At 46.8% G+C, this 22,346-nt stretch overlaps 1 protein-coding gene across 3 annotated transcripts in view; it reads left to right on the top strand.

The window, feature by feature from the left end:
• The window catches only part of MAPK4 (mitogen-activated protein kinase 4), a 169,856-nt gene that overhangs the window by 103,753 nt on the left and 43,757 nt on the right, over window positions 1–22,346 (top strand). For all 3 annotated transcript variants that reach the window (XM_010336805.3, XM_003926070.4, XM_074383431.1), the window contains exon 2: window positions 147–1,563. In XM_010336805.3, coding sequence (XP_010335107.2) covers window positions 1,018–1,563 — 546 coding nt within the window. In that variant the 5' untranslated portion in view covers window positions 147–1,017. The remainder of the gene's footprint in view (window positions 1–146; window positions 1,564–22,346) is intronic.

The raw sequence follows: 22,346 nt of genomic DNA, 5'->3' as shown, positions 1-22,346 counted from the left end.
GTGCAAAGCCCGGAATCCCCTGAGCAAGCAGTGTTTCAGCTGGCTGGACAGATCAAATAACACTTGGGCTGGTTAACAAAAGACGCAAGTGGGAAGGTGTTGGAAGCCAGAGTGTGGAAATTTACCCAGTGTTATTTCTTTGACAGGGAAGGAGACTTGGTCTGAAAGATGCCACATTCCTGCAGCCTCTCTGGGTGCAGTGGAATACAGTCTCAGGCGAAGTGGCGTGGGTGAGCTGGCGAAAGAGGATGCTGCCCACATCCAAAGGCCCCAGAGGATCCTGGCCTGGCAGCTGAGCTCCCTGCATTTGAAACCTCAGGTGTGACTTGGCGTAGAGCTCATGAAAGGTGCTCGGGTTTCTCCAGCTTTTTTCACCAGCGCTCACCAGATTGGCTCAGGTTTTGGAATCTAAGGTGAGCTGGTAGAAGCGGAAGAGGTAGAAAGAAGCCCCTGGATGCCTCCAGAATTCATTGATGGGATCCCCGCATACTGCTTGGAACACAGAGAGAGGCTGTGGCACAGCTGAGCTTCGGACCATCTTAAGTAAAGGAGCTCAGCTCGGCAAACAACTCTTGCATTTCAACCAGAAAGAGCCTCTTGTAACAAAGTATTTAAAGGAAAGAGATTCTACATTTTTACTTTGTAGTCCACTGTGGTAGAAAACTTGACATTCCTCTAGATAATGATACTGGATTTTCTTTTCAAGATGCCAGATTTAAAAGAAATATGAGCCATTCTAAGCTTCAAGGAGAGTTCAGGAAACACAGGAATTAGTGGACAGCCCTCCCGATGCAGGTTAAGACAATAGCCTGAGCCCCCAACTAACACAGCTCAATGAGCGTGGCCATATGTCATTGTCTCCAGAGAGCTGGTGGCAGTGACCTCACCAGGAGAAAACACATCCCTCAGTCGTGGGACTTGACAGAATGAGGTGTGCGAGGGAGACCGCTAGCCGAGACTTGGCCTTTCCTGACTGCCCCTGTGTTACCCGGGCAGCCCCTGATCACTGACCCCACAATGGCTGAGAAGGGTGACTGCATCGCCAGTGTCTACGGGTATGACCTCGGTGGGCGCTTTGTTGACTTCCGACCCCTGGGCTTCGGTGTCAATGGTCTAGTGCTGTCGGCCGTGGACAGCCGGGCCTGCCGGAAGGTCGCGGTGAAAAAGATTGCCCTGAGCGACGCCCGCAGCATGAAGCACGCGCTCCGAGAGATCAAGATCATCCGGCGCCTGGACCACGACAACATTGTCAAAGTGTACGAAGTGCTCGGGCCCAAGGGCACCGACCTGCAGGGTGAGCTGTTCAAGTTCAGCGTGGCCTACATCGTCCAGGAGTACATGGAGACCGACCTGGCACGCCTGCTGGAGCAGGGCACGCTGGCGGAAGAGCATGCCAAGCTGTTCATGTACCAGCTGCTCCGTGGGCTCAAGTACATCCACTCCGCCAACGTGCTGCACAGGGACCTGAAGCCCGCCAACATCTTCATCAGCACAGAAGACCTTGTGCTCAAGATTGGGGATTTCGGGTTGGCAAGGATCGTGGATCAGCATTACTCCCACAAGGTATGTCTGGCTGGAATGACGGATATTGGTGGTCTCTAGAATCCCCAAGAATACTTGCAGCACTCCCAAGGTATTCCTAGCTCCACGGTAGTCGGGGGACTGGGGTCGGTAATTAGGGGAGGCTGGAGGTTGCTAGGAAGATCACTAGCCTGAAAAGTTGTTGGAGGCGTGGAGGGAGATCTGGTTCTTGGTCTTGGCTCTGCCTTGGGCTTTGATCACTAAGCTGTGCCAGCAGAAGCTGGACTAGACAATCTCCAAAATTTCTTCCAGCTCTAAATTCTATGGCTTGAAAACTATGCTGATGAATTTGCCTCTAGCATCGTCTTATCCCTGCTGTCCACCTAACCATCCCACGTCCTTCCTGTGTGCTCAGGACACCCCCTGAGGCTTCCCACCCTGTGACCCTCATGCTCTGGTTGATCTCACCTCCCTCATCCCATCCAAGCTGACCTGCCCGCTGTCCATTTCTGTCAGTCAGTGGACAGCAGGCACAAATGGTTGATCTGATGGCTAATCTTTCACTGTACCTGATCCAGCTAATGACTCTGTTCTCCCGGGTCCCATGATGCTCTTGCCCCTCAGTGTGATGCAAAAGCCACGGGTGGTGGATGGTACTATTGAGATCCCCCATGGTGAGTGCTAAATGCTCCACCAGCTGCAGGGATCAGAGCTGACCCGGCCATACTGCTAGAGACAAATGTCACACTGAGTTATTCTCAAGGTCCCAGACCTCCTCTTGCCTGATCCACTCCCCTCTTCAGAAGCTCAGAGTCCTCTGACATTCTCTTTCTTTCCCCGCCCCAGGTTCCTGCCACTGTAGGGGTGCCTCTGAGCCCCTCAGCATGAGCATGTCACCATGTACCCTGCAACACAGCTGGGGGCTGGGTGTGGCTTCCAACCCCCTGCCCAAACTTTGGAGCTACAAAAAATGTTATTAGAATAAAACATCTCCTTGGGAGTAGGTATATAGTAGTCTATTATCCAAGGGGCTGGGGCGGGTCATGAAAGGGGAGGGTGACTCTGACCTTGAACGTGCTTTGACTGTCTCCCTGAGCCCCATTCCTCTGCCCTCCCTCAGCACACGACATAGAAGGGCACTGATCTGCCTGCTACAGCTGCAGTGGAGGGTGTCACAGGGGGCAGGGAGCAGGGTTCCCCATCCTACCTTCCCTTCCTTTAGGAGGAGTCAGGGGCCTGGGTTCCTTCTGACAGTGCTAGCTTAGACACAGATGGTCACTTGCCCCCTGGGAGCCTCCGATTCCCCATCTTTCACAGGGATAATAATTGTGTCCTATCTGCTCCTCTGGCTTATGGTTAACGATCAAAATGGTCCATGAATGTAAAATTCCTTGCAAAGCAGTCCAGACTGCATCCATCCATTCCTTTAATGGGTATTTGCTGAGCCAACATCAAACCCAAGCCCCATGCTGGGAGCTGGAGAGACCGAGGCTCACACGATCCCCCAGCGACCCTGAGGGCTGGGCTGAGTTTGATCCTGTCACTTAGGACTGGAAGTCACTTCCCTGGTTGACACTTTCATTTTTCCAATGAGGAGGAATTTCGATGTTCTGACTTAGGGTTCTCTTTAATAAAACTCACTGCGGGCTGTTAAAGAAATCACTAGAGGCAGTTAGGAGCCCAGTAGGCACTCATATCATCCCTGTACCCCCATGTTTGGCAGACCACCACCCACCCCCTCTGATGATGAAAGGCTTTATATTTGGTGCTTTTATTTATCCAATGTGCGTTTAAATCAGTTCTCATTTAATCCCCACAGTGCTGCGAAGCACTTATGGCAAATGGTTCATTTTAAAACAGAGAGAAATGGCTTTCTCGAGCTTACACAGCTGTTGTGGCCAAAGGACACAGGGACTGCGGCCTCTTCCTCTCCTGGTAGAGGGTCTTTCTGAGCACCGTCTCCTTCAGGAAGTCTTTCTGTATTCTGGGTTGAAATTAATCATTCCTTCCTCTGAATTCCCATGGCACTTTCCCCATCCCTTCATGGGTATCTTCAAACACTGATCACTCTCTGCTGTGTCCTAGGGGTATTTGCGTCTGTCTCTTTGTACTCTCCCAAGCTGAGAGTCCCTTGGCCCCTTGAATGCTGTCTCTCCTTCGTGGTTCCCTCCATGGAGTCTGATCACTGTGCCTAAGACATGGCCCTCAATTGATTTCGTTGACTGTATTGAACAGATGGAGGGACAGTCATCTACCAGCACATTGCAGAAAGGGAGCTACTGGGTTCATTGATTCTGTGTGGTTGGAAGGGTTGATGCTGAAAAAACAAGAGCACATACTTCTTCCAGACAGTAGGTTGGTTGTGGTCAGATGTGCACATCTGCTGCATGCATCTGCTCTCTCCAGTGTCTTGGAGGATGCTGTCTGCACACAAACATCTCTAAACGTAACCCCTTCTAAAGTTTTACGGATCTCGGCTCTCTGAAGAAGACCATGCTCACCTGGGCTGCAGTGAGTGCTTTTGTGTGGGTCACAGAATAATGCTCCTTTGACCTGGCTGAGACAGCCCAGGGCCAGTGATAGGCTTAGCGATCCAACTGGAACCTTGTTTGGAAAAACTCTCAGACCATTTTTCCTCTGCTCTCACACCACAACAATAAACACAGAAGACTTCTGTGACCTCAAAATATGGGGGAATTTCTCTCTACCAGCAAGCTAGCAATCAGTTTTGCAGTAGACATCAGCTGGGGGTCCCCCAATTCAATTCCAGTGCTATTTACCTGGAGATAGCGTCAGATCCCACAGGTTGAGGGACACAAGACTGGCCCCTCCTTCCCAACTGTCATATTAATAAGTCCACACCTTAAGAACTTCTGATGGACTGGCTTCAAGTTGGGGTTCCCACGATCCCCTCTTTGGGTTTAATTAATTTGCTAAAGGAGCTCACAGAACTCAGGGAAACACCTATTAACATTTACTGTAAGGATTAGGGTTAGGTTGAGGTCACGCTTACTCACATTTATTATAAAGGACATTTTAAAGGATACAAATAAACAGCAGGTGAAAAGATACGCAGGGCGCAGTCCGGAAGGGTTCTGAGCACAGAAGCATCTGTCCCCAGAGAGTAGGGGCGCACTGCCCTCCTGGCACACAGATGAATTCTTATTCACCCACCCAGCAGTACGCAGCAGCCTGGTCCTCCCCCCATCTTTCTCATGGGTGGACAGCATGTCTCATTTGCTTCCACATCCCCTCTTCTAGCTCAGGGCCTGACACCAGGCAGGTGCTCATTAGGTTCTTTTAGTGAAGGCAATGCCAGAGGAAATGGCCTTCTCTTCTCTAATGAGCAACTGGCCGCATCGGGGTTTCCAGTTGCAGTCAGGATGCAGGCAGGGTGTGTGCCTGCCTATTACACCTCCCCCCGAGGTCTTGGTCTTTGCAAGATCCAGGGGGCAGGTGGAGTCCCCTGCAGCCCACACCTGGGGAGATGGCAGTAGGTGGCAATGGAGGATGTTTCCTTTCAACAGGGACAGTCTGGAAAACACTGTCCTCTGTGTATTCTCACTCACCTCGCCAGTTGCACAACCTTGGGCAAGTCCTTTTGCTCACGTCGTTTATTCCTAGAATAGGAGATCTGTAAAAGTCGTCCATCCCTGGCATTTCACAGATGACAGAGCTGAGAGGGGAGGAGCCTCACTCAAGGTCACACAATGAGCGGCTAAGCCTGGGTTTTGACTCCATATCTGCTGTTTCTCAGAGCTTCATTTCGCAATTGTCTTTTCTGCCAAATCAGGAGAGTCAGGCAATGGCTGACTTGTGCTTGCTTCATAGGATTCCTGTTAGAGTCAAATGACGAAGCTTGGCTGTCAACATGTATTCAGATGTATGCAGGGCTAAATGACTAACCAAATTTTGCCCAGAGATGCCACAGCAATGCCAGGCAACACCAGGTGTCAGTTTCCCCTTCACTGATATACAGACCCCACTCCTGACCCAGTGCGAGTCATGCAATCCCACCTGCGGGTGGCTTCTTAGCTCGTGGGCCTGTGACAAGCCCTTTCCACACCTCCTCCGAAGGCCCGCTAATGGATTCTTCATTGTTTGTGTTGAGAAGAGGCAGCTGAAGGCCTGGAGCATGCTTTCCTCTGAATTTATCCTATTAGGAAGTAGATGATCTCAAAAGAGAAAAAAAATACATCATTAAGACTTCACTGAGCACTGAGTGAAGCCTAAGACATGTCAGGAACCACCCTCAGGAGTGCGCAGAGGTCCTGAAGAGCATGACAGCAGCCTGAATCACAGTGGGAGAGCGTCCCTCCAGGAAGGGCCACCTCTCCTCCTACCACAGAGTCCTCACTGGGGCTGCTGGAGGGACCACCCACTACCCTCACTCATAGCACTTATTTTACCCCAGGCTCACTAAACCTGCTCATCTCACGACAGCATTCAAGAACTGTCAGGCTCCTGATCCAGTAGCCTTCTGCAACTAGCGTGCATCATGGCATGTACAGTAAAGCTAGCCCTTTATGGCTTACACCTCTGACTGCCAAAGGCACATATAGAAGCCCCATTACCAGGTCTATTGTTCTTGCAGGAATACTTCTAAAATTAGGTGGGTATGGTGTCATATGAATTACTTTAATTCTGATCCCCCGGCAGAATTTATAGCATATCCATTCCTCACGCTATCCCTCTAAGAGATAATTATAGCAATTTTATTTGCCTCTGACAAACTGACCTAAAATCATTCATTGCCTATTCTTTCATAAGCCACATAGCGGTTGTCTTTCACATATCTGCCTTTCAAAGGGCCAGTTAGCAGAAAACACCCAAGAAAGAAAGGAAGAGGAAGGGGCCCATCAGAATTTGGGCAAAGGTCCTTGTGTTTTGGTGGATCATTTGAGCAAGTCTGTTTCCTGCTGGGCTGGTCTGCCTTTGAGCCTTTCTACTTCATAGCCCTCTGTCTTCTTTCCTCATTCACAATCAGAATACTTCCATGTAACCTCCATATCTTATTAGGATGCCTTAAAAATTAGCAGGCTGGGCATGGTGGCTCATGCCTGTAATCCCAGCACTCTAGGAAGCCAAGACAGGTGAATCGCTTGAGGTTAGGAGTTTGAGACCAGGCTGGACAATATGGCGAAACCCGGTCTCTACTAAAAAAAAGAAAAATTAGCCAGGTGTGGTGGCACGTGCCTGTAGTCCCAGCTACTGGAGAGGCTGAGCCAGAATTGCTTGAACCTGGGAGGTAGTAGTTGCTGTGAGCCCAGATCACGCCATTGCACTCCAGTCTGGCAACAGAATGAGACTGTCTCAAAAAAAAAAAAAAAAAAGAAAGAAAGAAAGAAAAGAAAAAAAGAAAAAAAAAATCAACTAGCATAGTGATTCTGAAAGTGAGGTCCCAGTCCAGCAGCATCAGCTTCACCTAGGAATTTACTAGAGATACGGATTCCCAGGTTTCATCTCGGACCTACTCAGACAGCAGCTCTGAGGGCGAGGCCCGGCAATCTGTGTTTTCACAAGCCTCCAAGGGATGCTGATGCTCCTGAACTTTTAAGAATGATTGACCCAAAGAAACGGGATCACTTATCTGAGGACAGAAAGCTGATGCGCCTGATATGTTTGCTGATGCTTGGAGCTGTGGTTCTCAAACTTCAGCACAATGAAAGAGGCTGAGAACACCTCCAGAGAACACAGGTGTGTCTGAAGCAGGTGCCTTAACTAGAAGGGCTGCTAAGGGTGGGAACCTCAGGCACCGTAACAGGGAGTGATGTGGACTGTTTTAAGCAGGATGCCTTTGGAAGGCCTCACTCACATCATCTTGGAAACTGCCTGCTCCCCTGTGGCAGGAGTTTACTGGAAAGCTACACACATCAGGGACCTAAGCCCATAGGACTACTGTGTCTATTTAGGTTTCGTTTCTAACAATTAGATGATATGAACAATAATCTTGGAAAACACAGACTTTTCATTCTGGTGTTAGCTGCTTCACTAGATGTTACTTAAAAGCAAAAACACTGGTTTCACAGTTCAGCAAGATTGAATGTTTGATTGGGGGCTCAGCAAATGACTGCAGTTTGTTAAAGCTTGTGGTTCAATCGGAGGTCCCAAAGGCGGAAAAGAGGGACATGATGTTGAACACATGCAGCCAGCTTCCAATGGCTTTGCAATGGGAGCTCTGGTCAGCAGGGTTTACGTGGGTTTAATCATGCTGAGGCCAGACGTGGTGGCTCATGCCTGTAGTCCCGGAGCTTCGGGAGGCCAAGGCAGGACTACATAAGGCAAGAAGTTCAAGACCAGCCTGGGCAACATGGCGAGACCCCCATGTCTATGACAAATAAGAAAAAATTAGCCAGGTGTAATGGTACACACCTATAGTCCCAGCCATTCAGGAGACTGAGACGGGAGGTTCCCTTGAGCCCAGGAGTTCAAGGTTGCAGTGGGCTATGATTGTACCACGCACTTCAGCCTGGGCCACAGAGACCCTGACTCAAAAAAAAAAATAATAAATCATGTTGATCAACTTCATTTCCTCCCTCTCTTGGCCACTCTGCCTCCCTTTGATGGCCTCTTAGGCTGAGATAACCTCCCCCGTCCGCCTGAGAAAACACACAGAAAGCTCTCCTAAAGCACAAATTGTCTCGAAGCTCAAACTAGGGGGGAAAATGTTCATTCTATGGCTGAAATGGGGTCTCTGCTGGTGATCAAGAGGGTGCCCTTTTGGTGTCCTATATTCTGGCCTCTATAGTGCAGACGACGACCCCCAGGGTGCAGGGAGTGGGGAAGGACTTGCCCAGGGCCCCAGAGTAGGAATGGGGTCCACAGGGCTGGTGCTGAGAGTAGAACGCAGCCGTCCACTGAGGCCGAATTTCATGGGAAAATGAGCCTGTGGAAGGGCACTTTCTGAGGGCCCAGCTAGCAGGAAAGGTCACTTTCTTCTTAAGCCACTAAGCATGTTATTCCAAATCAGTGGAGCTGAAAAGATTTATTTAAAAAGCTATGAAATATCCCTTTTTTAAAGGGAAAATATGACGAAGGAGATTAGAACAAGAGGCTGTACTTGAGAGTCAGGTGTCCCTGGACACCCAGGCAGACTTGGAAAGCTCATCGTGTTGGCGTTCAGTGCCTCCCTGTCCCCTTCCCATGGCAGAAGAGGACTCTAGGGAGAGGCTCTTCGCTCTGTCCCTGGGCCTCTGGGGTCCTCTTCTACCCGCTCTCAGAAGAGCACCACACTCAGACCTCACTCCAGGATGGCCGCCCCACTGAGCTCGGGGCGATATTATAAATCTTTAAGCACAAGCCTGGCCCAGGAGATGACTAGTCAGAAAGGAAGCCAGCCAGGGTCCTGAAGCAGGATCCTAGAAGCGCCCTGCTTGCCACCAGTTCACCCTTTATTGCTGGATCAAGGAGAGGAGCAAAGAAGTCGGGGGCTTAGAGTAGTAGCAATTTACCAGTCAGGTTGTAGGTATTTCGTTATCCACCAACTGGCCCAGCTATCTCAGTGCACATCAGCCACGTTTTGCCACTTCCGTCATATCCAAGTTCCCCTTTTCCAATGTGCCTGTGGGTCTGGCTGTCCACTAGGGGTGAGCAGTTGATTACATGGCTCAAAGGGCCGGGCACAGTGTCTCACGCCTGTAATCCCAGCACTTTGGGAGGCTGAAGCAGGTTGATCACTTGAGGTCAGGAGTTTGAGACCAGCCTGGCCAACATGGTGAAACCCGATCTCTACTACTAAAAATACAAAAATTAGCTGGGTGTGGTGGTGGCGGGCGCCTGTGATCCCAGCTACTTTGGAGATAGAGGTCGCCGTGTGCCCAGATCGCACCACTTTTCTCCAGCCTAGGCGAAAGAGTGAAACTCTGCAATCAATCAATCAATCAATCAATGGCTCAAAGGGATCAATGGTCCCTTTTTGGAAGCCCAGCCTGCTCACTCACCTGGTAGTCCCCTCACCATTAGAGCTGCCACCTCCTGTGGCAAGTGCCAAAGCTCCCAAAGAATTCAACAGGCAGGAAGTCTGCAGCCTGCTAGGGACGCTGGAGCAGAGCTAGTGTTTCATGCAGTGCAGGCTTGCCCGTGACAAATCCTTTGTTTACCTAGAAAGTATATTTTTTACTCTCATTTTTAAAGTTGATTTTCCCGGGTATAAAATACTGAATTCACTATTTTTTTTCGGTACTTTGGAAATGTCATTGCTTTATTTCTTGTCCTTCTTGTTTCTAAAGAGTGGTTGGCCTTCATTGATGGATTGTTCCCCTGTATGTAATGTGGCTTTTTTGCTCCAGCTGATTGATGAATATTACTAAATGGAATGAAGTGGGAGGGCCTCAGGGGATAAGTATAGACTAATGAACTCCTCTTTCCTTTTATACCTGAGATTTGCTGGCAAGAGAACTCACTCCCTGTCCCAGGATGTTTTCCGTCCTGGTGCAAAGGACCTGCCTTCGGTCATTGCTCTAGCCTCTCTGCTTGGGTACCTCCTAGTTGTAAACGTCTCAGGAATAGGACGGCTGTCTTTTTCTATAGGCAGATATTCTCTGGTTTATATTGAAGAAGGATAATTAGGAAATCGAATCAAATCCTTTTCTGTTTTCTCCTGAAATGTGGTTTCTTTATTTAGCTTTGCTGCTGTAGCCTGTTGAGAAGACAGTGTATAGAAATAGAAGGCTGGGGGGTGGGTATCACATTGCTGCGATGATCCTGCCTTTTGTGGTTACCTTCTATTTCAGTCTCACACATCCGTGAGCCGGGAGAGACCAGCCCTTATCCTCGCTTCATCTACTGCCACGCCACTCCCTTGTGTTGTAACTGACTTGTCACCATTCCCTGGAAAACACCATACCCGCTGACAGCTCTGGTCCCACACACTCTTCCCTCTGCTCCCACATAAACTCCTACCTACCTGTGCAGACCCTGCTCAAATGTCCCACCTCTTTGAAGCTTTGCCAGGCTCCCCAGGGGAGAGTTAATCACACCTTCCTCTGGCTGCTGTGCAAGCCATCGTCCCCACATTACTGTGATGATCCGTATACATGCCTCTTCCCAGACAGACCCAGCAGGGCCCCTGGAAAAGCATAAGTATCTCTTTCATCTCTATATTCTTTGCACCTAGCATAGTGTCTGACCCATTGTACATGTTCGTTAAATGCTAATTGACTAATGAACAAGCCAAGCCTCTGCCTTTCTATTGAATCGATCATGGTCCTCAAGCATAATTTCTCTTCCTCGGGGCAGCGTTCAAAGATTTGAAGTCATCTACCATGTCCCTCTATATCTCAACAGGCTAGAAACCCCTCTCCACAATAATATTCAGGCAGTCTTCTAAGTGCTTAATGGGTGTTAACCTACCAAGTCTTCATAACAACGTAATGCAACAGGTGCTGTTGCTGTCCCTATCTTCTCGATGAAGATACTGAGGCACAGAGAGCAACTTGAACAGCGTCACCCACCTAGTCGATGGCAGAGTTGGACTGAACAGCCAGCAGCAGCTCAGAGACCATGCTCTCAGCCACCGAGCTCAGCTGCTTTGATGGCCATTCAGATGACTGCGTTTCCAGAGCTCATGCTATCCTGCCTGCCCTTTCATTGACCTGCTCCTTCTTGGCAGACTCTTGCTTTCTTTTTTCTTTCTTTCTTTCTTTCTTTTTTTTTTTTTTTTTGAGATGGAATTCACTCTTGTAGCCCAGAGTATAGTGCAATGGCACAGTCTCGGCTCACTGCAACTTCTGCCTCCAGGGTTCAAGCGATTCTTCTGCCTGAGCCTCCCAAGTAGCTGGCATTACAGACACCTGCCACCACGCCTGGCTAATTTTTTTATATTTTTAGTAGAGATGGGGTTTCACCATGTTGGCCAGGCTGGTCTCGAACTCCTGACCCCAGGTGATCCTCCTGCCTCAGCCTCCCAAAGTGCTAGGATTATAGACGTGGCAGACCCTTTCTTAAAACATATCTTCCAGAACAGGTGCTATGTGATTTAGCCAGCACAGCATCAGTGGGGATGTGACATCACCGCTCTGTACACGTCACGCTATTCATGCAGCCTATGGTCTTTTGGTAGCCGGGTTGTGCTGTTAGCTCATTGAGTTTGTAGCCCACTAACTTCTATTAGCTCCATATTCTCTATTTTACATGAATATGGTTGATTTTTTTTTTAGTTCAAGTACGGGACTTTCTTTACTCTCATTCCTTGTAGATTTCATCTTCTTGGCTTCCTGCAAATCTTGTAACCTGATGAGATCTTTCTGGCTCTTTATTCTACCGCATAATCTTATCCCTTATAGCTTCATAACTTATAAGCCTGTCTTCTAGGACGTCACTCCTATTACTGGTTAAACTATGCATAAAGAGATTAGACCAAAGGCCTAGCCACTAGACACGCCCCTCCAGGGTGACACTGACATTCTTTGGGTTTAGCTATCAAACCAGTTACCAATTTACATAGTTAGATACTTTGCTGACCCAAATTTTTTCATTTTCCACAAAGATACCCTCAGAGGTTCTGTAATTGCCTTTTGAGACTCGGGGACACTGTGGTATCCTTTCATTCTATCTCAATACAATTTGAAACTCATCCTAAAGTTAAAAAGTGACATTCAAGCTGCATGACCAGCGGTAACAGTTTTAATTCCCAGATCAGAGCACAGATGTTGGCAAACATCACCACTTTACTTAAAGAAAACCCAGTGCATGAAAATGGAAACTTACAAACTTGTGTTGGAGGCTAGGGTGTGCTTAGGTAAACTATGGTTCATCCACTAAATAGAATTGTTATACAAGTATGTTCTATGATGTTTTTGAAGAGTTTACAGTAACCTAGAAGAATTTTGTGTAAAAATGGTAAGTTTGAAAAGCAAGATACAGAATTATGAAGATGGTATGATCATAACAGTTTAAAACAAGGAGAAAATAACTATACATTTTTAAAAAATAGACTCAAATAGGGTATAGAAGTCCCCAGTCCCTGGGCGGAGGACCAGGACTGTCTGTGGGTCTGTTAGGAACCAGGCCGCACAGCAGGAGGTGGGTAGCTGGTGAGGAAGCATCATCGCCTGAGGTCCGCCTCCTGCCAGATCAGTGGTGGCATTAGAGTCTCATAGGAGCTCAAACCCTATTGCGAACTGTGCATGCAAGGAAACTAGGATGCACACTCCTTGTGAGAATCTAATGCCTGATGATCTGAGTGTAACAATTTCATCTCAAAACCATCCCCCGCCCCTCTTCCCGGTCTGTGGAAAAATTGTTTTCCATGAAACTGGTCCTTGGTGCCAAAAAGGTTGGGGACCACTGGACTAGAAGTAAAAACTCCAAAATGCTCACAATGGTTGGACAATGCATAGCTTTTTTTTTTCTTTCTTAAATAATTCCCCAAAATATATAAAATGAACACTCATGGTTTTATCACAGTAAACTTTTCAGGTGGAAAGTCGGGAAAGTGTGCTGCAAAAGTTTACCAATTGCAAAAAGAGTGGTAAACCTGGATTATTTGGTTACTAAAAGAAAAGGGTCAAGCCCCCCAGCATGTGGCCCGGGAGTCTGCGGAAAGAGACCTTTTTTTTTTTTTTTTTTGAGACAGGGTCTCACTTTGTTGCTCAGGCTGGAGTACAGATCATAGCTCACTGCAGCCTCCATCTTCCAAGCAATCCTCCTGCCTCAGCCTCCCAAGTAGCTAGGGCTATAGGCATGTGCCACCACACCTGGCTAATTTTTTTTATTTTTAGTAGAGACAAGGGCTCGCTGTGTTGCTCGGGCTGGTCTCAAACTCCTGAGCTCAAGCAGTCCTCCTGCCTCAGCTTCCCAGAGTGCTGGGATTATAGGCATGAACCCCCGCACCGCCCAGGTCTATGAATCTTACCTCCACACCCAGAGTGGCGGCTGTGCCTCAGGCTGCAGCCTCTGGGAAGAGGAGACTTCATGACAGGCTGGTGGTGGGAGGGGAGGTTCCGTGCCCTTGGGAAATAGGACAACTCGTCATAGGTAGGGTGGACGGGTACTAACTGGTGCCATGTGAGCCTAAGCAAGTTACTTAACCTGCCTCAGGCTATCTCCTTCCCCTCCTGATAACTCAGGTTTCTGTGTTCTCAGATACCTAACATTGTACCACTAATAGTAAGTTGTACTGGAGTGGTTGACCGGGCATTAGTTTCTCTTCTAAGATACAAATAAAGGGAGTCAAGATGAATGGGAACAAGTCAGAAAACTCTTCCGGTAATGAACTTGTCAAAATGGATTAATTAGGAAGCACTGGGCTTGGGGAAGGGAGTTGAACTCAAAAGGAGACCAGAATACGGGACCCCTTAAATGTTGACACTTTTGCAAATTGTCCAAAGCCTGCCTCTAGTACTGAGGTTGTACACTACGAGTGATACTCAAGATATTTAACAACTGGTAAGCTTTGGAACCAACCAATCTGAACAGATAGTTGGCAGTGACCAATCAGAGTAGATACTGGCCGAGAGCCGCCATCACCCCTCCTCCCTGCACAGACTGGAAAGCAGCGCCTGGCTTCCCAGTGGTGCTCACTCACTCAAGCGTCCACCAGCGACTTCCCTGTCCTGGCACTTGGAGCAGCAACTAAGAGGCCTGGCCTGGCATAGTCACTTTGGGAAGAATACATCACTTTCTTTTCCTCCTTTTTTCAATAATTCCCAAAAATATATAAAATGAACAGGGCTTGGTCCCACAGCTGCCCCACACTCTTATCCTTGCTTCCTTCTCTTCCAGGGTATCATGTTTGCCCCCTGCTGTCCGTCACGCACGTGGCAGGATCCTCTTGTTTTCTGGGTACAGGCAGCAGGAAACGGGGAGCCATTTCTTGCTCTTCATTTTGTGGCATGGCGGCCCCAACTCTCACTTTCAGATGACACGGCCAGCAGGTGTTCTGGGGTGTGGGAGACTTCAGGGTATGGTCATGAAGATTTTTTCTTTTTTTTTTTTTTCTTTTTGCAATGTCTTCTACATACAACTACTACATCTGTAGGAACCATGCAAACTCAAGGGTAAGCTTAATAAAACCGTTTTGCCTGTAATCCCAGCACTTTGGGAGGCAGAGGCGGGTGGATCACGAGGTCGAGAGATCGAGACCATACTGGTCAACATGGTGAAACCCTGTCTCTACTAAAAATAAAAAAAATTAGCTGGGCATGGTGGCACGTGCCTGTAATCCCAGCTACTCTGGAGGCTGAGGCAGGAGAATTGCCTGAACCCAGGAGGCGGAGGTTGCGGTGAGCCGAGATAATGCCATTGCACTCCAGCCTGGGTAACAAGAGCGAAACTCCATCTCAAAAAAATAAATAAATAAATAAATAAAACCGTTTTGATCTGCAGGACTCATCTGAGGTCTTCTTGGGGTTGAATTTTCCCCATTGTCAATCCCCGTGCCTTTTATTATAGAATTGGAGTCTGAGTTTCTCGTTAAGGAGCAAGCTAGGGAGCACAGAACAGCCTGCCTGGCCTGGTTCCACAGGCCTGAGGCATCACTGTGTGTGAAGGTGGTAGCCCACACGCTGAGCTCGGTGGAGCCCAAGGCCAGCAGGACTGAGTCGTGGGCGTGCTTCTGTGCAGGTCTTTTGTCTTAGCCACATTTTCTTGTCCCCAGCTGCCCTTCCAAGCCTGACTCCAAACAATTTGCAAATGATTTGGGTCGGAAGCTAGGGAGGGAGTGATCAGCCAATGGCTTCCATAGCTGGAAGATCAATACCCTCTTATCTACCCAGAAATCTTTCCTACAATTCATGATAATGTACCCTGGGGAGTTCTTTCCCACCCATAGCTCTGGATCCTCATACCAACCCTCTGAGGGAAGCGAGTTAGGTTAATTATTATCCTCCTTTGATAGATGAGGACAAGGGAGCCCATAGGGTTCAAAAGCTCCTCTAAGGCCCCACTGCTAATGAGAGACAGAGCTGGGACCAGACCTGCCTCTGGGAACCTGGAACAGCAGCTGACACAATCAGGCTCGGTTCCAGAATTTGAGAACTTTCCTGGTATCCTCTATGATGAGAAGAGGGGAGGAGTCATGACATGGGGTGCTGGCTTCTGCTATTCCCAGGTGGAAGCTTAAAGAACACAGCCATTGTGTGACCTCCCTGGGCCCCACCATGAGCAGATACGGGGCCAGGACAGGAAAGTCTCCTCCCTGCCCTCCTTCTGGTGTCCTTCCCGCTGGCCTCTCCCAGTGCTCTCACAGGGTCCTCCCCTCCCATCTCTCCTCAATAGAGACTCACTGAGGCCCAAGGCCCGCTAATTGGCAACGTGGATTCTTGCCGAGGCACCCAGCACTCCTTGCTCCACACGCAGTGGATTAGGAAAAGGCCAGCATCCAGAGTATTCCTTTCAGTAGAACAGTGCTATTATATTTGCTTTTAAACTTGCTTTCTCTTTTTTTTTTTTTTTTTGATGGACTTTCACTCTTGTCACCCAGGCTGGAGTGCAGTGGTGTGATCTCGGCTCACTGCAACCTCTGCCTCCCAGGTTCAAGCAATGCTCCTGCCTCAGCCTACTGAGTAGCTGGGATTACAGGTGCCTGCCACCACGCCCAGCTAATTTTTGTATTTTTGGTAGAGACAGAGTTTCACCATGTTGGTCAGGCTGGTCTCGAACTCCTGACCTCAGGTGATCTGCCCGTCTTGGCCTCCCAAAGTGCTGGGATTACAGGCATGAGCCACCATGCCCGTCCTAAGCTCTTTGGAGAACTGTCTATTTAGATCCTTTGTTCATTTTTAATTAGGTTTTTTAAATTATTGAATTATAAAAGTTTTTTACATATTCCAAATGTAAGTTCTTTATCAAATGGATAATTTGCAAAAAAAAATTTCAACTCAAATTTTCAACTCAAGTTCTTTGGGGTTGCCTTTTTTACTCCCCTGATGTCCTTTGAAGCACAAAAGTTTTTCATTTTGGTGATACCCAGTTTATCTCCTTTTTCTTTTGTTAATTTGTTTATGGTGTCATAGCTAGGAAACCACTGCTTAATCCAAGGTCGTGAAGATTTATGCCTATGATTTCTTCCAGTTTTGTAGTTTTAGCTCTTCCATTTAGGTCTTTGATCCATTTTTAGTTGATTTTTATACACGGTATGAGATAGTGGGGTCCAGCTTCATTCTTTTGCATGTGGATAATGATCTCAGCACCATCTCTTGAAAACACTGTTTTTTTCCCATTGAATTGTCTTGGAACCTTTGCAAATATCACTTAACTATAAATGTAAGGGTTATTTCTAGACTCCATTTTTTTGTTGCTCTATATATCCCTCTTATTTCAGTACTACACTATCTTGACTACCGCAGTTTGTAGTCAGTTTTGAAATCAGGAAGTGTGAATCCTCCAACTTTGTTCTTTTTCAAGATTGTTTTGACTATTAAGGTCTTAGAAAGGAATAAAAGGCTGATACATGCTATAATGAGTGAACCTTGAAACCATTATCCTAAGTGAAAGAAGCAGTCACACAGAGGCCACATATTATAGGATTCCATTTATATGAAATGTACAGAATAAGCAAACCCATAGAGACAGAAAATAGATTAGTGGTGCCCAGGGCGGAGGAATGGGAGAAAATGGGGCATGACTGCTAAGGTGTATGGGGGTTTTTGTTCGGGCAATGAAAACGTTCTGGAATTAGATAGTAGTAATGATTGCATCACCTTATGAATATACCAAAACCCACTAAATGGTACATTTTAAAATGGTGAATTTTATGACATGTGAATTATATTTTTTAAAAATTGTAAGAGATCATTTGAATATCCTTATAGCTACGAAAAACATTGTATATGTAGTTTAAAGTCCTCCCACAAAGAAAAAAATACCCTCCAGGCCCAAATGGCTTCATGGGTGAGTTCTACCAACTATTTAGGAAAGCAGTAATATCAATTCTAAAAACTCTCCCAAAAATTGAAGAAAAGAGAATACTTCCCAACTCATTCTAGCCTTATTATGATGGCAAAACATGACAAAAACCTGTATAAGAAAAGCAAGTAACAGATAAATTTTAGCAGATTGAAGCCAACAATATGTAAACAGGATAATATATATTGACCAAGAGTGTTTATCCCAGAAATGCAAATTTCATTTAATATTTGAAAATCAATGTTATAACCATTTTGGAAAATGATTTGGCAGTTTCTTTAAAAGTAACACTTATATCTGTCATATGATCCAGACATTTCACTTCTATGTATTTATCCAAAAGAAATGAAAGCATATGTTCATGGAAAGACTTGTATACAAATGTTCATCACAGCTTTTCCATAACCAAAACATAGAAGCTACCCAAATGTCCATCAACATTCAAATGAAAACACTGGTCTGTCCATACAATGGAGTCACCATTCGGCAATAAAGGGAATAAACCATTCACAACAGTACAGATGCATCTCGAGATAGTTGTGCTGAGTGAAAGTTGATGAAAATAAATGAAGTAAATTCTGTGTAGTTCCATTTATGTAAAATTCTAGAAAATGAAAACTAATCTACAGTGATGGAAAACAAATGAGTGGTCACCTAGGGATAGTAAGGGATTACAAAGAGGAATGAGGAATGTTTTGAGGATGATGAATATGTTTATTTTTTTTTTTTCTTTTGAGACATAATCTTGCTCTATTGCCCAGGCTGGAGCACAGTGGCGCAATCTTAGCTCACTGCAACCTCCTCCACCTCCTGGGTTCAAGCAACTCTCCTGCCTCAGCCTCCCAAGTAGCTGGAATTACAGGCAAGCACCACCATGCCCAACTAATTTTTGTATTTTTTGGTAGAAACAGGGGTCTCACCATGTTGGCCAGGCTGGTCTCAAACTCCTGACCTCAAGTGATCCGCCTGCCTCAGCTTCCCAAAGTACTGGGATTACAAGCATGAGCCTCATGGCCTAATATGTTCATTGTTTTTATTAGTGATGGTTTCACAGGTATATGTGTGTGTGTGTGTGTGTGTGTGTGTATGTGTGTGTGTGTGTCAAAACTTACCAAAATAGCACACTAAATATGTGCAATTGTTGTATTTCAGTTATACCTCAACGGAGCTGTTTTAAAATAAAGATATTTATCCAATTAACAAATATTTGAGTGCCAGCTATAGTCTAGGTGTTGGAGATACAAGGCTGAAGTACAAGACTCTAGACAAGGTCCCTGCCTTCATGGAGTTTATATTTAAGTGGAAAACTGATATAGACCAGATTATTTTTAACTGTCCTGGAATTTACTCACAGCTCTTCCAGCCCCAAAAGGAGAAGTTTCCTCCCTCCCAGAGCTGCAGGAGAACTGGCAGCACAGCTGGGTGGAGGGTGACGTGGAGCTGGGCATAGGGTGGCACAAAGCTGGAGCCCAGCCATAGACTAACAGTGGTTAGATTTTCTCACTTGTCTCTGGACAACCCCCTTTAGGGGTCTGTCTAATCACTATCCATGCTCCCACTCCTGACCAGCAGGAAGTGGGTCAGGTCTGAGAACAGACCCTCGTGGTCCCTCCAGTCTGAGAACAGACCAGATGACAAGACCTGAAGAGCCAGAGAGAGGCAGGTTGTGTCGTGCAGATGGAGGAAGCTAAGGAAAGAAGGGAAGTCAGAGTAGAGGCAGAAGGGTGCTCCATTGCTAGAGCAAACATTACTGCCTGTGCCTTGGATTTCTCCACCTGGAAACTTTCTTCTAAAGGTACAGAAGCAGTGTTAGGACTTAAAGCAATGTGGAAGAAAGGCTGGTTGGCTGGCGTCAGGGGCCTGGGCTCCAGCCCTGCCTCCAAAGTGTTACCTGTGCCACTTTAAGCAAGTTGCCCAGCCCAATGAGACTTGGCCTCTTCACTCGCTGTCCAATGAGAGCGAACATGGCCTGCATCCCACACATGGCCGTGGGGAAGAGCCTGCAATTCCCTTTAAGCTGTACACTTTAAGCAGAGGGAAACTTTCCTTGATCCAACAGTGGCCCAATGGACATGTCTGCTGTAACAAGTGAGACTTCATAAGTGAAGTGCAGTGCATGTTTGTGAGGCACTGGGATGGCAGAAAGCCAGCCGTGGGATTGCTTATGCAGCCAGGCAGGACTCCTGTTCTGGCATCTTTGCTTGCCACCTGCCTGGAGACCTCAGAGAGACCCCAAATTCCAGATGTGAAGCTCTGTGAGATCAAGCCAGCCATCACCCCGGAATGACCTGCATCCTCCGCCTTCTCAAGGGAGACCAGTGCTGTTTATTCACGCCTTTGGGAAGAGAATCCAGTGTAAAGCCTGCCATCTTTTCGAGTGGCACCAGATACTGACACTCGGCACGCCCAGCTCTCTGGAGCATGCTGTTTTCCCAGTGGCACTGATCTGCTGCCTTCACAGGGAGCTCTGAGAGGATCATGGCATGCAGCAAAGAGCAAAATATCAAGGGACCAGAGCACCACGGTTCTCAGACACACAATGCGAGAGCGAGGTAAAGACATAGAAACCAGCTAGCCTCCCAGAAAGGCCCCCAAAAAGCAACTCGCCCAAGGTGATGGTAGAGACTGGATTTGGCTTTCTGGAGTAAACCAAAGAACAGCAAAACAAAAATAAGTCTCGTTAGGAGTTTTCTTGCTCTTTGGTTTTTAACTTTAAAATTGCTTCTCTTCTGAACCTTCTGAAGACTGAGCTGCCAAATGTAACTCCAGCTTTCCACACTTCTGCCTATAGCCTCACACCGCAGTGAACTAAAATTCAGAAAGATTGGAAGCTAAGGAAGTCACTCAGCCATCAAACATTAAATTCTGTTCCCTGGCTGCTATGTACCAAGGCAGGAGATTGAATGGGAACTCTTTGGAGAGATTTCCAGCAATAGGAGTTGAAACAAAATGCCTTTTCTGCTTAACCCTTATTTAGCCAGAGCACCAACCTGCTTCCTAAAAGCCACCGAAACTTTGTCCACGTGGTATACAGTGCCTCCTTTCTAAACAGTGGATTTTCTTCTCGGATGCGGCTCCCAATTTTAGCAAACCAAATCGACACAACTTCATACCTGCTGGATGGCTAAGGGATGACTGCTCACATTGCAACACTCATCCTGCCAGTTGGCTTCCTGTAGCTTCCTTTAAACAGATCGAGATTTTCCTGAATCCAACGTGAGCCCAACGGACACATCTGCTATGTGAAGTGAGACTTTCCTGAAATCCATGTCAGTTATTTACCTACGTGGTACTCACAGCCATCCAGAAGAGTATTGCCTCCTTCAGCTCAACTTTGACTGATTGGAAGAGAAGAAAGCAGAGATTGGACAGAGGTCACAGATTCTGAGCAGTGAGACCAAGGAGGCCAGACCGAATGCAGCCGAGGTCACTGGCAAATTCTCTGCCTTACACTCTGCCACTCATGTTTTCCACAAAGGCCAATGGAGACAGCCAAGGATTGTGTGTGTGTTCTATATACTATGCATCTCTACATATGTAACAGCTTTAATGAGATATAATTCACACACCTTTTGCCCATCTACATTGTATAATTCAGTGTCTTTTAGCATATTCCCAGAGTTGTTCATTCTTGCCATACCAATTTCAGAACATTTTCATCATCCCGAAAGGAAGCATCATACCCGTTAACAATCATGACCTGCTTACCTCTAAGTCAACCCCAGCTGCAGCCCTAAGCAAGCACTGATCTGCTTTATAGTTGGCTCTAATCTGGACATCTCATATAAGTGGGATCATATTTGCCCTCTGGGGACTGTCTTCTTTCACTTGGCATAGTGGTTTTAATGTTCATCCACATTGCAGCCTGTATCAATATTTCATTCCTTTCATGGCCAAATAATATTCCATTATATGGATATACCAGATTTTGTTTATTCATCCATTGATAGGCATTTGGATTGTTTCTACTTTATGGCTATTATGAATAGTGCTGCTGTGAACATCCATGGACAGGTTTTTGTGTGAATTTTGTAGAATGCCTTGCTGAAATGCCCTGCATTTCCTTGATCTACTCCTCCAACAATCCTTTTAATAAAATATAAGTGGCCAGGTACAGTGGCTCACACCTGTAATCCCAGCACTTTGGGAGGCCCATGCAGGTGAATCACCTGAGGTCAGGAGTTCAAGACCAGCCTGAGCAATATGGTGAAACCCTGTCTTTACTAAAAATACAAAAATTAGCCAGGCATGATGACAGGCTCCTGTAATCCCAGCAACTCAGGAGTCTGAGGCAGGAGAATCACTTGAACCTGGGAGGGAGAGATTGCAATGAGCCAAGATCACACCACTGCACTCCAGCCTGGGCGACAAGAGTAAAATTCCATCTCCAAAAATAAAATAAGTAAAATATAAGCACCTAAAGGGTATGCAACAGATATCAATTGATTAGATAAATGAATTAGGTTTAAAATATGACCTTGTTCCTTCCTGAATTTATTCATTGGGAGTTTTTTTATTTGTTTTTTCGTTTTGTGTGTTTTAGACAGGATCTAGCTCTGTTGCCCAGGCTGGAGTACAGTGGTGCAATCTCAGCTCACTGTAACCTCTACCTCTTGGGCTCAAGCCATCCTCCCACCTCAGCCTCCTAAGCAGCTGGGACTAAAGGCACATGCCACCACACCCAACTATTTTTTGTATTTTTTATGGAGAGAGGGTTTTGCCATGTTGCCCAGGCTGGTCTTGGGCTCCTGAGCTCAAGCAGTCCACCTGCCTTGGCTTCCCAAAGTGCTGGGATTACAGGTGTGAGCCAACGCATCTAGCCCTTCTTCCTGAATTCTTAAAACAGCTCTTAACAGTCTCTGCTTTCTCTTCTACACATGCACAAATGGTTCTTTCTTTCATTGGTTTTATTGTGCTAGGGATGGAATCCAGTGAGAAGTAAAGCAGACCTGGTCCTCACCCTCCTGGAGCTCAGAGTC

Source organism: Saimiri boliviensis, chromosome 13 (genome assembly GCF_048565385.1).
Source record: "Saimiri boliviensis isolate mSaiBol1 chromosome 13, mSaiBol1.pri, whole genome shotgun sequence".
NCBI classification, from domain to species: domain Eukaryota; kingdom Metazoa; phylum Chordata; class Mammalia; order Primates; family Cebidae; genus Saimiri; species Saimiri boliviensis.
The sequence above is the reverse complement of the archived record's forward strand: the minus strand, read 5'-3'. Positions and strand labels throughout refer to the sequence as shown.